At 47.2% G+C, this 15,481-nt stretch overlaps 1 protein-coding gene across 3 annotated transcripts in view; it reads right to left on the minus strand.

Annotated features, from left to right (window-relative positions):
• Positions 1-15,481, minus strand: part of ACSBG1 (acyl-CoA synthetase bubblegum family member 1) — a 1,203,629-nt gene that overhangs the window by 496,596 nt on the left and 691,552 nt on the right. The window contains exon 1 of one of the 3 annotated variants that reach the window (XM_069624413.1): positions 6,843-7,034. The exons of the other annotated variants lie outside the window; for them this stretch is intronic. Within the exon in view, the coding sequence (XP_069480514.1) occupies positions 6,843-6,957 (115 nt within the window). The 5' untranslated portion in view covers positions 6,958-7,034. Of the gene's footprint in view, positions 1-6,842; positions 7,035-15,481 lie in introns of those variants that run through there. 3 annotated transcript variants of the gene reach the window in all.

Below are 15,481 nucleotides of genomic sequence, written 5' to 3' on the forward strand. Positions count from 1 at the left end.
CTGCTGCTAAAGGACGACATGCCAGGGTGCAGAGGGCCACACGTCAATGCCCTGGCAACATGGACTTCTGAGGGTGAATAGTTGAACATGTTAATGCATGTGGAGGACATTATGCATAACCACAATCTGCATTGATGTGTTAGACCATGTCCACAATGAGATGTCTTTATCACACATGTTCCTCTGGGGTCTGTTTAAGTCATGAAAGTTGCATAACCCGTACAACAGTTTGCAGAGATAAACTGTCGATTGCATTCAGGCTAGAGGGATGATAGCTCAGCAGCAACGTGCTCGCCTTGGAAGCAAGATGACATGGAGCAACACAGATTCGATTCCCCGGTCCGCACTTAGAAACCTCTGGGTATTAAGTGCAATATAAATAACCAATTACAAATAGTGCCAAATTGACTGACTACCTGAGTTTTAAAATTCCGAGCTGTACCATTCCAGTAGAGTCAAAACAGAATCTTCCCAGAGTCACCAGGTCACCAGGAACTGCACACCAGTACCTCCACCTACTAAATATAATTCAAGCCTTTCTCTCTGAGACAAATGGGGTGAGTGTAGCACGGGGGATTATACCCTGGAGGCTGCCTGACTGGTGCAAATAAAACATGCCTCCAAAAACGTCAAATCATTCAGAATGACTCTTTACGGGTCATAAAAGGTTTATCCAGGACAGAACATATCTCAACTCACAGACACAGACAAGAGCTGCACTGGCGTCCCGTGCTCGCGTGCCTACAATTCAGTGCAGCCACCCGTGTTCACCGATGCCTTCATGGGATAGCCCCAGCCTACTTGAAAACACTGGTGTCTGCTATACACCCGCCAGAACCCTTCGCGCAGCCAATCTGGCGCAGGTGAGCTGGCCTAGTTTCAAATGTACTAACGGTCTTTCTTGGTAGGTCCTTCTCTGTCTGCTCAGCTAAGATCTGGAACTCGCTCCCCTTGAACCTACGACAGGATGTAAACACAAGGGTGCTTCACCAGTCGCTAAAAACTTTACTTTTTAAGTAAACCTACTGCTAACAGTACCTTTTGGGATCTTATTCTCCTTCTCCTCCTGTCCCGTTTTTTGTGTCAGTAAACTTGTGTAATTGTGCACCCTGGTGTCTGTGGGCTTTTGGCGGCATATACATAACTTAAAGAAAGAAGTACATTTACATGGTGCCCATTTTTTCATCGACTTCACCTAAGAATGTACATATTTTTGGTAGGTTGTTTTAGCATTTGTTTTTACTGGTCGGACCCCAGATCTGAGAAGGTACACGAGCAAGCGCCTCCATTGCAGACCGGGCTCACATCCCGGCTTTGGTACTCTACTGAAGTGTGTGATCTTGGGGAGATCATCTTCACTTACCCGGTCTTATCTAAAAAGAATTGCGAGTCCATAAAATTGGTTCAGTTTACAGTGTATGCTTTTCAAAAAAGCTACCGTAGTCATTTAGCAGGCAGTCGTGCTGTTCCGCATATAATAATAGTGACCATTCACTGACATGCAGCAAAGTTATGTGTCTCATGGCCTACTCATGGCGATTTCTATTAACTTCACGTGATTCATGCACTAGAGAGTGTCAAAGACTGGTTTTGGCGTTTTCTGTTGTCACGGTGATACAACTACATATGCACATTTGCAAATTGGGGGCTCTGCACATCTGTGTCACACAGTGCCTCACGGATGCTAGAGGAAGCCATGACACAAGTCGTGTTTTCTGGGGACTGAATAGACGTAAATGTTACTCAACACAAGTTTGCTGGTATCCTGCCGGTAATTGCAGCGGGATATCGGCAAACGCTAATGCCGTTACGGGCACTTGACTGCCGGTATTACTGGCAGATTACAAGTGCAGGTTGTAATGGGAAATCTTCATTCCATGGAGTCACAGAGGACTCCTTGGGGGGTAAGGGGAGCGGGGGGTTGGTGGTATCACTGGTAAAGCCTCCATCCCTACCAGCAAAGTTGTAGTTGGCCGGTCCGGTAAACATGCCGGTAAACGTTACGTGCCGGTAAACGTTATGATGAGACCCATTGCATTTGGAATATGGTGCACAGAGACTTCTCCCTGTGCACATACATGCAATGTCATCTATTTCCGCATTCTGTTTTTACACAAATATTCTGTCTCTAGACGAAATATTGCCAGCGTTCTTTGCATAGTACATATGTTTATTTCCCACTCTCTATGCTCTTCATGTCTTTCACATGTGTTCCATGTGAGCATTCATTCTGCCTTGGTTCTTACATGAGGTAACATTTCAGGTAGCACGCTTTGGTCATCTTGTAACATTCCTATCGAACAAAATACTTCAAGTGAAAGCGATTATCTGTTCGCTGTGGGTAGTAACCACATTATGCATCATGACGTTCGGTGGAGAAACCTCCAGCAGTCCGTCCCCACCGCAGCCTTTCCCATCATCAGTAGTCACTTGCACTTGGCAGTTGCATGTTCCGCCCACCACAATCAGGTGGGTTCTGTCGCGTGCATGTTACAGGGACATGTGCATCCCATGAGCCTTCACGTCTGTCATGATCAGTTTAAGTAAATGAAACCTACTTCTCGGAAAGAGCTGTCTGTCTGTGTCCCTACTGTTCAATTTGAATCGAGACAAGCAATCCCTATCTTTTCTTGATTTGGAGTAGGGGGTGCGCACATGTTCCAGGGGCGGTGGGAACTCTATCTGAGCACCAGAACGATTAAGATGGCCCCATCTGTGCCTGTTCCGAACAGGGGTACCAGAATGTCTTTGTTTTGTGTGCAATTTAAAGGATACCCCTTCTATAAATACTGGTTGTGCTTTGAAATGCACAGAAACGGACCCTTATGTGCACGTGTATAGATGTGTGTGGTGTATGCCGTGCAAACCTAGCAGGGACGCAGCAGAGCGCTGTGCACAGGGGATACACTGGGGGGGGGGGGGATTGCCCGCAGGCTGTGAGGGGAGCTTTAATGGGCGAGGAGCGCAGTGGATGGGCGACTCTAGAGCGGGACTATAGGGTCCAGTGGAGTGATCAGCGAAACATTCTTTGAAGAGTAGGATCTTCAGGACTTCTGAAAGTGTAGGGTGGAGGGAGACAGTTTGATCATCGTTGGTAACTTGTCCCAGAAACCGGGTGACTAGCAGAAAAGGCCTGTTTCTTGTTTTTCCCCTCCTCCTCTTTTCCCTCCTCCTCTCTATGCCTTCTCCTGGCGATGCTGTGCTGGTCTCCGGGGATGGGGAGTTTCTCAGCCAAGCCGAGCTGTGTTTTGGCTGTGCTGCTTTTTAGGTGATGCGGGCAGCCTTGCACATGAGGGGGGTTGGAAAGGGTGGCCAGGGCAGCTCCTTGAGGCTGGGGCTTGTGTGGTCGAACTGTCCAAGTCCTGCAATGAGGCAGGCAGGCGCATGCTAGACGGCCTTCAGGGCGACGGGGCGGGGGCGGTGGGGGAGGGGCGGGCTGAGGGGGGCTCTGGTACTCCTGCGAGTAGGACGCTGGCACTGTCCAGCTGGGAAATGACCAAGGCTTGGACAACTGTCCTTTTGAACAAATGTGAAGAGGCGGCAAAAGGTGGCATTTACATGTGTGCATCTAGGATACCCTTTCAGAATAGGGCACGTCTATTTTTGGTGCAAATAGTGAGATGCGCCAAGGCAGCTCATCGGTTGCACCCAAAAAATGCATAATATTGAGATTTGGCGGAAAGCGACGGCCGAAAGCTTCCTGTCTCGTGTACATCAGGCTGGAGCAACGAGACGATTATTGTAAACCCACTGACAGCAGACATTGCGCTAAGGCCTTTCAAGCTTTTCAAATGAAATGGGCCCCCGCACCTTGGGAGCCCGCTACAACCAAGACAGCTTTATAGCTTTCCATAGGTGCTAACTAAAGACTTAAGCTCTCCGCTGGCTGGTTCTGTGTGCTCTGCTGTGCAGAGGAAGATAAATACGGCCCCTCAGTAGTCTGCAGACACTCACACCACCTGCCTGCCTCTATGTAGGATTTCGCCACATACGCAAGGGGCAGGCTCAGGCTGTGGGCATTGCACGTCCAGTAAATACGCCACATTCTGAGAGTGACGTTTACTGTGAGCCTTGCAATACAGCAAGGAAGAGGTCAAGAATGTCGTGCAGTATGAGAAACAAAGAAGATCGTGTTCTTAGAATTTTTACCTTGCATACTACGTTTGCAATCGGATACGTGCATCAGGGTTGCACAACTGCACCAATTAAAAATACAGGAGCCCCCAAAACATATAGCGTTTCTCCACGGCTCCTTTTGAAAACTTCAACCTACCCCTCATCAATGCATTCTGTTTGCTGACATGTGGAGGCGGGTTTCTCAGCTGAAACTGAGGAGGACCCTAGAAATGATAGTGAAATGGGTGCCCGGGCATCTCCAAGCTGCTCTGCCAGTCTGACAGCCGCCTACTGATCTACCAAAGAAAGCAAGAGTCCCGGCGGATTCTCTGAACAGCATGTGATCCTTGGCATTTTAGGAGGGAGCGCGGGAGAGAATGGACCCCATAGCGTGTGATCCTTGTCAGTTTTGGAGGGAGCGCGGGAGAGAATGGAACCCATAGTGTGTGATCCTTGTCAGTTTAGGAGGGAGCACGGGAGAGAATGGAGCCCATAGTGTGTGATCCTTGTCAGTTTAGGAGGGAGCGCGGGAGAGAATGGAACCCATAGTGTGTGATCCTTGTCAGTTTAGGAGGGAGCGCGGGAGGGAACGGAACCCATAGTGTGTGATCCTTGTCAGTTTAGGAGGGAGCGCGGGAGGGAATGTAAGCTATAGTGTGTGATCCTTGTCAGTTTAGGAGGGATCGCGGGAGGGAACGCAACCCATAGTGTGTGATCCTTGTCAGTTTAGGAGGGAGCGCGGGAGAGAATGTAACCCATAGTGTGTGATCCTTGTAAGTTTAGGAGGGACCGCTGGAGAGGATGTAACCCATAGTGTGTGATCCTGTCAGTTTAGGAGGGAGCGCGGGAGAGGATGGAACCCATAATGTGTGATCCTTGTCAGTTTCGGAGGGAGCGCGGGAGGGAACGGAACCGATAGTGTGTGATCCTTGTGAGTTTAGGAGGGAGCGCGGGAGGGAACGTAAGCCATAGTGTGATCCTTGTCATTTTAGGAGGGAGCGCGGGAGAGAATGGAACCCATAGCGTGTGATCCTTGTCAGTTTAGGAGGGAGCGCGGGAGAGAATGGAACCCATAGTGTGTGATCCTTGTCAGTTCAGGAGGGAGCGCGGGAGAGAATGTAACCCATAGTGTGTGATCCTTGTCAGTTCAGGAGGGAGCGCGGGAGAGAATGTAACCTATAGTCTGTGATCCTTTTCAGCTAGGAGGGAGCGCGGGAGAGAATGGAACCCATGGTGTGTGATCCGTGAGAGAGGATGTAACCCATAGTGTGTGATCCTTGTCAGTTTAGGAGGGAGCACGGGAGAGAATGGAGTCCATAGTGTGTGATCCTTGTCAGTTTAGGAGGGAGCGCGGGAGGGAACGGAACCCATAGTGTGTGATCCTTGTCAGTTTAGGAGGGAGCGCGGGAGTGAATGTAAACTATAGTGTGTGATCCTTGTCAGTTTAGGAGGGATCGCGGGAGGGAACGCAACCCATAGTGTGTGATCCTTGTCAGTTTAGGAGGGAGCGCAGGAGAGAAAGTAACCCATAGTGTGTGATCCTTGTCAGTTTAGGAGGGACCGCTGGAGAGGATGTAACCCATAGTGTGTGATCCTGTCAGTTTAGGAGGGAGCGCGGGAGAGGATGGAACCCATAGTGTGTGATCCTTGTCAGTTTCGGAGGGAGCGCGGGAGGGAACGGAACCCATAGTGTGTGATCCTTGTCAGTTTAGGAGGGAGCTCGGAGGGAACGTAAGCCATAGTGTGTGATCCTTGTCAGTTTAGGAGGGAGCGCGGGAGGGAACGGAACCCATAGTGTGTGATCCTTGTCAGTTTAGGAGAGGGCGCAGGAGAGAAAGGAACCCATAGTGTGTGATCCTTGTCAGTTTAGGAGGGAGCGCGGGAGAGAACGTAAGCCATAGTGTGTGATCCTTGTCAGTTTAGGAGGGAGCGTGGGAGAGAATGGAACCCATAGTGTGTGGTCCTTGTCAGTTTAGGAGAGAGCGCGGGAGAGAACGCAAACCATAGTGTGTGATCCTTGTCAGTTTAGGAGGGAGCACGGGAGAGAACGGAACCCATAATGTGTGATCCTTGTCAGCTAGGAGGGATCGCGGGAGAGAATGGAACCCATAGTGTGTGATCCTTGCCAGTTTAGGAGGGAGCACGGGAGAGAACGGAACCCATAGTGTGTGATCCTTGTCATCTAGGAGGGAACGCGGGAGAGAATGGAACCCATAGTGTGTGATCCTTGCCAGTTTAGGAGGGAGCACGGGAGAGAACGGAACCCATAGTGTGTGATCCTTGTCAGCTAGGAGGGAGCGCGAGAGAGAATGGAACCCATAGTGTGTGATCCTTGTCAGTTTAGGGGGAGCGCGTGAGAGGATGAAACCCGGAGAGTACTTGGGCGTCGGGTCTATTTGTTAAACTGTTACACGCGTCCTTTGCATTTTTAGAAGATACACATGTGATCGTTTGAGATTAATCCTTCCTGGGTAGGAGAAGAAACATCTCGTTAAGTCTGCAGTGGTACAACGTTGCATACATTACTCACGTGTGTCAATTATGAAAACAACGCGTGGCTAAGATGTCCCGGAGGAGGGCACTTCCAGGTGCGCATCTCGGCCACTGACCTGCCGTCTCCGGCCAGGTCCGTCTCTCTGCCTCACCTGCAGCGCTCAAGCTCGGTGGTCCCTTCCTCAACTAGACGCAGCATCGAGTGCAAGCATGGGGGTGGGGTGGGTACATACCGTGCCGTGCAAAGGCTTTCCCAAAAGACTTCCGCAGGCATGGCGCGGAACGCGGACCCCGTGCGGTATTATTCACACAAATACACACTCTGCAGCTTTTCAGCAGGAATCTCATTTCGAACTGTGAAGGGGGGATTGCGGCCCAGCCCAACTGGCAGGTTTCGTGGCACCGCCCAATGGTTCACAGGAACTGATGCGAATGGGCGGGCTGAGGCGGGCCCACCGTCGTGGGAGGTCCCAGTGACTTGGCAGCTTGACAGGGAGAAGGAAAGGTGACTCCCTTGTTCAATACTACCAGCAGTACTTTTTTTTACAGCAGTATAGGCGTGACGGGGCCGCAGGTACTTTCTTGATCTCAGATGAGCCAGTTTCCACCGCTTGCTAGCGCCTAGAGGCCTTCCTGGGTGATTGTGCGCTCTCGAAGTTATTTGAATGGTTGTAGCATAGCACAGCACAACATAGCCACAGCACAATACAGTCATCAAAGTGCCCGAAAGCCTTTTACAACTTGAGTGCTGCCTTGATAAGGCAAACTGATAGCAGGGGGGACCAGTTACATGCCAGGGCAACTGGTGCCAGGCACCCATTTGACATTCACTCTGTGTGTTTGTACATTTCTATGACGATACATTAGGAAACCTCTAGAACTCATTTAAAGCAAAATGGGCCATGTGTAATGGAAAAAAAGTAACATTAGGATCTAGTGGCGGGCGTGGCTTGGCCAGCGACTGTGATGCCCAAAGGATCCTCATTCTCCCAAGGTACATGAGTCTTGACACACCCCACCAACCCACAAAACGCACCTCGATGGTGCACCTGTAGAGTCCGTACTCATTGAGCGTGAGTCCCTCAACTACAGTCTTTGGAACCTCTGCCCTGAGGATACAGTGGTCATGGCAGCATAGGTGAGCATTGATGCCCTCCTTCGCAGGGGCGTAGGAGACACATACAATCTGGGGGAGGGGAGCAGGGGACAGGGGACACCTTGGGGACTTTGCATGGTAAGAGGACACGATCCATCAGGCTAGGCCAGGCCAGCAGCCGGACAGTCCATGTTGTGCGCCCTGCTGTGTGCTGCCTTACTACTATACGGGTTGTTATGTGCGTCTCTATCCCATTACATAGCAACCGGGTTCAGGAAGTTGTCTCGGGTCTCCCCCTGCCTGTAGAAGCCATGATTCCCTAGGGAAAGTTTTGGCGGGTGGTGCCCGCTCCATGGCCGCAGATGGAGCGGGTAAAATATGGCCCTGTGTGTTGCGTGCGTGTAAATGGGGCGGTAACTAACGCCACATAATGGTTGCCATTGTCTCTTCCCAAGGGTGTCAAAGTACTGTCCAAGTGGTTGTGTTGGCCCAAAAAGAAACAAACTTGGTTTGAATGAGCCCGTATGTTCCACCTGTGCAGTGTTGCCATGGCAACTGGGAGCGCTGAGATTCTGCAACAAGAGGAGCCTGCGTATGACAGCATGACCAGGGCAATCCAACAGCATTAGACCAGAGAGCATGGCACAGTAAAGAGTAGGTTGAGCTGCCCCCCCCCCTTGAATGAATGGTGCATGTAAAATGAGAGGCAGTGGCAGTGGGCCAAGGAAGAAGGCTAGAGTCATTTGGGTTAAAAACAGGCAGTGTGAAATGGTGTCAGTAACCGCGCAGACATCATATTGCCCAAGAGTTTGGTGATGGGAAAGAGAACAGTTCAGGTAGAGTGTGAGGCAAGGGGGCAGGGGAGAGAATGAGAACTGTATGCAAGTATGAAGAGGAGTTGTGAGCCAGGATTATGTAATTGGAGGGAACAAACAGAATACACAGTCACAGAAGGAATGGAACTAACATTGAAGAAAGCCATCCATGAGAGGATCATTCTGGGCAACAAACAACTTATAATGCCCAGAATTCCACAACTCTGATTGGGTGGGCCACCATAAACATTCTGGAATGGGTCCTAAAATATATTTGTACCTATGCTGATCCAACTCTATGTTCTAGCTCATATTTCTGTTAGTATTGTTCAACTGAGGCAGAAAGTGGTGGCATAATAAAGCATGACTAGCCAGTGTGTCCCAACCAGGAATGGCCCACCACCTGAATTAAGGCGCAAATGCAGTGACGGCTTTTGGCAGGTGCTGCACAGAGCTCTTTATTGCCAGTATGGCCTTTCGAAGCATGCTTTATCACCAATATCACCCAATTTGTTTGTGGCAAACAGATGCAAACTGGAAGTGCAAACTTGTTTTTCAAAAACAAATACAACTACAAAAAGGTGGCTGTCTTGGAGAATCCAATGGAAGCTTTATAAATATCCCCCTTTCAGTTTCAATGGCAGTCGCAGCGCTTGAGTTAATATGGGTCGGGAACAAGGGTGGAGTAAGCAAGCAGTCATATGTATTTTGATTCATTTAGTTCCATTAATTGCAGATCTAGAAGGAAATAGAAAAACAGGAGAAAGCAGGAGAGATGAATAGTGAGCAAATGCTGTTAGCCAACTAAGAAAGTGGGCTGGTTAAAATGGATAAAGCCTGTGTCCAAACACACTCTTTGGCTGTAGCATCCATCGATAGTGCTAATGAATGATAACACATGAGTCTGCAGGTGAATGAATGTGTTCATTGGACGGGAATACATATTTCTAATGGATGTGTGTGAGCAACCAACCATTGTGAGGGCTTCCAAAACCAAGCAATGGGAGATCAGAGGAATAATCCTCACCCCACTTACATTTATTTTTTTTAAATAAAAGTTTACAATTGTGCGCTTTATGGCAGAGCTTTTTTGAAACAATGGGTAAATACATATAAAATATACAATTGTTTATGCGGGGTATCACATTAATACAATACAAATAATTGAATGCTAGGTTACCAACAGTACACAAGAGTATTGTTCAGTGCATTTCTGGATCTTTCTGCACACAATATATCCCAGTATTCTGCTAGTGTCAAAAGACATGTTCAATCACAGTGTTTCAATATACACCAGTATTCTAAAAATAAGAACACGCTCATGTCGGTATTGCCCATAATGCCAGTAATGCCACTGTAAGAAGAAAAGTTCACACTGGCCAGACTCATATATGTCAGTGTTCTCACATATGTTACTACTCCCATGAAAAAATACTTATGATGGATTGGCCCATAATGTTGTTGCCACATCTTAGTTGTGCTAATTAAAGGCAATATCCTTATCTAATAAAACTCAAATTGCCTTTGCTCATAATACCTCAATACTGCCATGTAACTAGATACAAAAGTGTCAATGTTGGCTCTGGAAATAGTGGCCAGTATCTCCATGGAATAACCCTCATGATGCCTTTGCCAATAATGCCAATAATATTACCATGCCATCATAAACATGCCCATGCAGGTTATGCCACTATAGGCCACTGTCCCTCCTAAGAACACTCACATTGTCTTTGCCAAAAATGCCAGTATCATTGACATGACACATGAAGAAAGTATGCCCATGCTGCCACTGTAAACATGTCCATGCAGGTTGTGCAACATTTACCTATATGAGAACACTCATTTTGGCTTTGCCCATAATGCCATTAACATTTCAATGACACAGCATAAAAACATGCCCATGCAGGCTGTGCCGACACAGATAACTGCCTACATGTAAGCAACCTCATGTTGGCTTGGCCCATAATGCCAGCCACATTGCCAGGCTATTGTATACAAATATGTTCATGCAAGCTATGCCAACATAGGCGATAACACCCTTAAGAACAGTCAAGCTGCCATTTCCCATAATGCCTATAATATTGCCATGTCACATTAAAAAAATAAGATCAATGCTTGCCCACGTTTACCAATCACCATCCTCTCGCAAAGTGCCCATGCACCAAGTCATTCCATCATAGCCCGCAACCCCCTATCTCTTTTCATCACATCACAAACACAACATTCTCACGCAGACTAAATCTCAGTCGAGAATTCATAACCATACAAGCTCACACACAAATACTCTAACACAAACTCACACTTGAACACACACATATGCTCACATCCCGGCCCGGACAGACCAATAGGGCAATAGGCTCATGGCCGAACCAAAAATACGAAATGTTGGTGTGGGCCAGTTGTTGGTCAAAATGGGCCTCTTTTTTGGCCAATTTGGGCCAGTAGATGAGTTTATTCACTCTGCAGCTAGTAGTTTTGACCAGTGTTGCTGAACAAATATTCTTTAACATGCACAATTTGCATCATACGTTATCAAAAAACTCCTCCTCGCTTAATATTCAAACCGTGTCACAAAAGGAACGAATGGCAATTTGCAACTGTGGGCCACTTATTCAATTGTGCCTGAGCCAATTGTATGGCCCAATTCAACCCTGGTCACATCGCACATTCACACACCATTATAGCACTTGCACATGAACAGTATCGCTGTCTCTCTCACAGAGACAGGCAAACACACACATTTGCCTTTGTACTTACCTTCAGGCCACAGTAGCAATTGCTTCATCAAAGGGCTTTGAGTATGCATAATCGGGGGGGGGGCGGTAAATGCCATTATATCCTCCGCTTAAAATTGTGGGGGGATTTGTCCCCCCGTCCCACGCCCATGCTCCTTCATCATACTACTTACTATTGGGAAACAATCCTCCCACAGTGTGCAGTAGTGTGTCCCAAGGCCTCCAGCAGCTCACACTTTACTGCCTGCAACTATAGCCAGTGTAAAGGGAACCTGAGCTACAGAGCTGTTCTGACAGACCCGTTGCAAGGTTGTCACCTTCACCTGACCCATTCTGAAAACAGAATCAAAATATCGAGGCTGAATACCCCAAAAGGAAATACACCGAACACGGGTTACAAAGGAACATACAAAGTACTTTATTTTAAACTGAATCCAGTTACAAAAACAGAGCAAAATCAGATAGCTATCGGCCCTCAGTTATGGAAGCAGTTATAGACCACAACCAAAGTAGGGACATGTGGAAAAGTCCCTCAGTAGTCCCCTTGTCAAACATCTGGTGACGATTCATACATAGACAAGGTAGGAACAAGTTTATGCCCCCCATTAGTTTTAGGAGGGCTACATAAAGCTTGTAAAATGGGAAAGGGGACACCTCTTTTTTGTTGGCATCGGCCCTCAGTACAACACAACGAACTCCAGCGTGGTTCAGTGTGTTCAGTGAGAGACGCTGTACATTGGAATGCATTGGCTTTTTATACACTTTGTGAGCACGATGTCCAGCCCCACTTCAGGTTAATATTCTGTTTAATACATCACCGATCTAGGGTTCATGCCAAGTCTCGAACAACCGCATATAAATGGTTTACTTTTAATACATGTATCACCAAGCCTATTCAGCAACTGTGTAATCTGGGATTTTCCATATTAGTCTTTTTAAACATGTATACAATGTGGTTAAACAAGTGTTCTATGTTCAGTATTTTAATACATTGTTTTTTATAGTATACTCATGGATTAGCATCTTTACACGAGTAATCCCTTACACACAAGTCAACGAAGGACAAGGTCTCAGTTCGCTACCTCAACAAGTGGCCTGCAGGCAAGTTACATATTAGCTATGTACAGAGGTCAAGACGAGCATGTTGTATTTTGGAATGACATCGTCCACCATTTCAACTCACAGGGTGACTTTTACAAAGCAAATCCTAAAATGGCGGATTGGCCTAAAATGACGGCTTACATTGATTTTAAGGTCAGGACCTTGCAACACGGATTCTTTCGCAAGCGACTTTCTAGCAGCTTGGCGTAGGCCAATATACATATATTTATTGCAATAGCAGGCGCAATATAATTTCTCTTTTGACAAACCCCTCCTTTTGGCCTATGCCAAGTGCTAAAAGTACTTTGGATCTCCTTGCAAATAACTCCATGCATCATCGTCCATGCACTTCGAATCACTGTCGGAAATATCTATTGCCATTAGATCATTTGCTAAAATTTCTTTCAACACATATTCTTTAGAAGTTTTATCTGAGGCATACACTTTATGTCCTATCGAACCTATCGCTTGTGCGCAACATCCCCCTAGCATCGAACACATACCAGGTAGACACTGAATACAGCAACAAAGAAACAACAGGATTCCCAAAATAATCAGCAAGACCGAAAGTACCTCCCAACCCCAAGATCACAAGAAGTCCCAGAACCAAGCGCTTAGATCCCAGTTTCCCTCGGGAACATGCACTTCGGAACTAAGGACATGCAGATTCTGTATTGCCTTGAAGATAGTTGGGGAGGAATTTGGTATGAAAACACAGCAAGCGGACCCCACTAATTTACACACTCCACCCCGCTCAGCCAGAATGACATCTAATGCCATCCGATTTTGAAGTGCTACTAGTCTTATCGCCTTCTGTTCTAATGTCATATTATAGAGTATGTCCGTGGTCCGGTTGATGGTTCTCTCCAGTACTCTTGCTAGTTTTCGGATATTTTCTGAATTTGCTATCTGCCCCCAAAATGGCACAACTGATTTAGCTATATCTCCCAAGATTTGTGCTGGGGTGTCACCATTCTCGTTCCGCCGTGGACAAGCCTTTGAAACTTCTCTTGTACTAGCTATAAACACCCCAGGTAACAGGATCCCTAAATAACAGGTTCCCTGCCAATCCCTGGGCAACCACGGGAATGCTACATTACCGCAGGCAAAGTAGACAGGTTCGCCTCCATACACAGGTCTGTTTTCCCCAGTCAAATTTGCAATGTTGGCACAACCTAGAAAATTTCCCATTGACTGAGTTCTGTATGCAAAAGGAAACTGAATAGGGGCTACGATTAACAGTGTAAGAAGGAAGAATGGCATCCTTATTGCCTATTGGAGCCATTTTAAAGGAAATCAAAGATTGAAAGGGACGAGACAATGTGTTAGAAGGCCTAATAGAAGCAACGTTAGGTTTACTCCTGTTTGCAAAAAGCGAGCATCTCAGGGGAGTCACAACACGTTTCTCAAAACTATTCAAATTGGTGCCATCAAAGTTCCCTGAGATGCTATCATTCCACCGTCCAAAGAACAGTGCTCTAAGAGAAGCATAGCAAGCAGTTGTCAAAGGTAAAGGATGAATATACCAACCTAGCCCCTTATCCCTGTGTTGCGTTAAATGTGAGCATGCGTAGCATTTATGATAAGCAGTAGAGTGTTATTGTGGTACCTTTGTCTATGCTGAGAGTCCCTAGGGGATAGAGTATGCAAATGTACAAAGGGAGTAGGAACAATAGGTATACTTTCAGTAGGTAACAAAGGTTCTAAACAATGAGTTTCCTCAAGGTACCACAATCCTAAGGCAGAGACTATTAAGAACCCAAATATCATTATAGAAATACAGCAATACATTTTCGGGTACCAGGCATTTTGTCCATTGTCCTGGTTGGTCACCCCCTTATTTACAAGTCCCCTACGAGCGGTAGCGGTAGCAGGCATTGTAGTCTTCAAACGGATACCCCAATGTACGTTGCTGGTGACCTCCGGTCGAGCGACTTCTTAGTCCTTCCGCAACCCTAGCCAACAGAATCCCCTTTCTCAAATTTGGGCAAAAACAAGCCCTCGATTATCCTTTTCTTCTTCAAATGCACAGCCGAACCGTGCCATAGGTCTATTAGATGCACAGCAAAACTGTGCCAAAAGTCTACTTTCTTGGACGCAGATTGTACCTCACTTTTCCCGGTACTGATTGATCCAGAAACAATATGTCGTCACTTCCCGCTGGAAGCAACGTGTCGGAAACAAGTGAAGATGCCGAATTCGAAATAGCAGTTTCCGGATGCAAAACTTTTGGAGAGTGTGGAGACAAAATTGCAGCTTCCCCAAGCCTCACGGGCTCAGAGAGATTCTCCGCACACTCTCAGTGCTACTTACTGCTTTGGGATCGTTGGTTGCTGTATCAGCAAGGGGTTCTGTTTCTTCTGTAACATGTGGCACAGGGTGAGGACGTTTCTTGATGTGAGACACGTGGATCCAGTTCTTTCTCCCACAGACCTGCACCGCTGTCTGGGTGACCAACAGGACTTGGAACGGCCCACGCCAGCGAGGCGCAAGGCAAGAGGAGCGGTCGAATACTTTGACGAGCACCCAGCTTCCAGGCCGTATACTGTGGCCCGGGCCCTCAGGTAAAGCTTCTCATACTTGGTGATAAATCAAATACAGGTTCTTAGTCAACTGGCTGCAATAATCTGAAAGTAATACATTTTCAAAATTTCTCAATGATTTGCATTTAGGAAGGTTCCAAATATTGGCAGGTCTCCCCATTACCACCTCAAATGGAGAGAGCCCAGTCTTAGTTTGAGGGGTTGTACGCATGGATAACAACACGATCGGTAAGGCGTCCGGCCATTTTAGTTTGGTGCGGGCACACCTCTTAGTGAGCTTGTTCTTAATGATACCGTTGTGTCTTTCTGCTAGTCCGGCGCTCTGAGCATGTCTGGCTGAATGGAACCGTTTGTCAATTCGTAATGCCGTACATATCTGCAGAATTACAGCAGCGACAAAATGTGGACCATTGTCCGACCAGATAACTCTTGGTAGCCCGAACCGCAGGAAGTATTCCCTTAACATGATTTTTGCAGTAGTCATGGCTGTAGCATCTTTAACAGGGAAAGCCTCAACCCATTTACTAAAAGCGCAGATAACCACCAGCACATATTTTTTATTATCACATCATTCCATTTCAA

The sequence above is a fragment of the Ambystoma mexicanum genome, chromosome 11 (assembly GCF_040938575.1).
Source record: "Ambystoma mexicanum isolate Mex_15411 chromosome 11, UKY_AmexF1_1, whole genome shotgun sequence".
Classification (NCBI taxonomy): Eukaryota; Metazoa; Chordata; class Amphibia; order Caudata; family Ambystomatidae; genus Ambystoma; species Ambystoma mexicanum.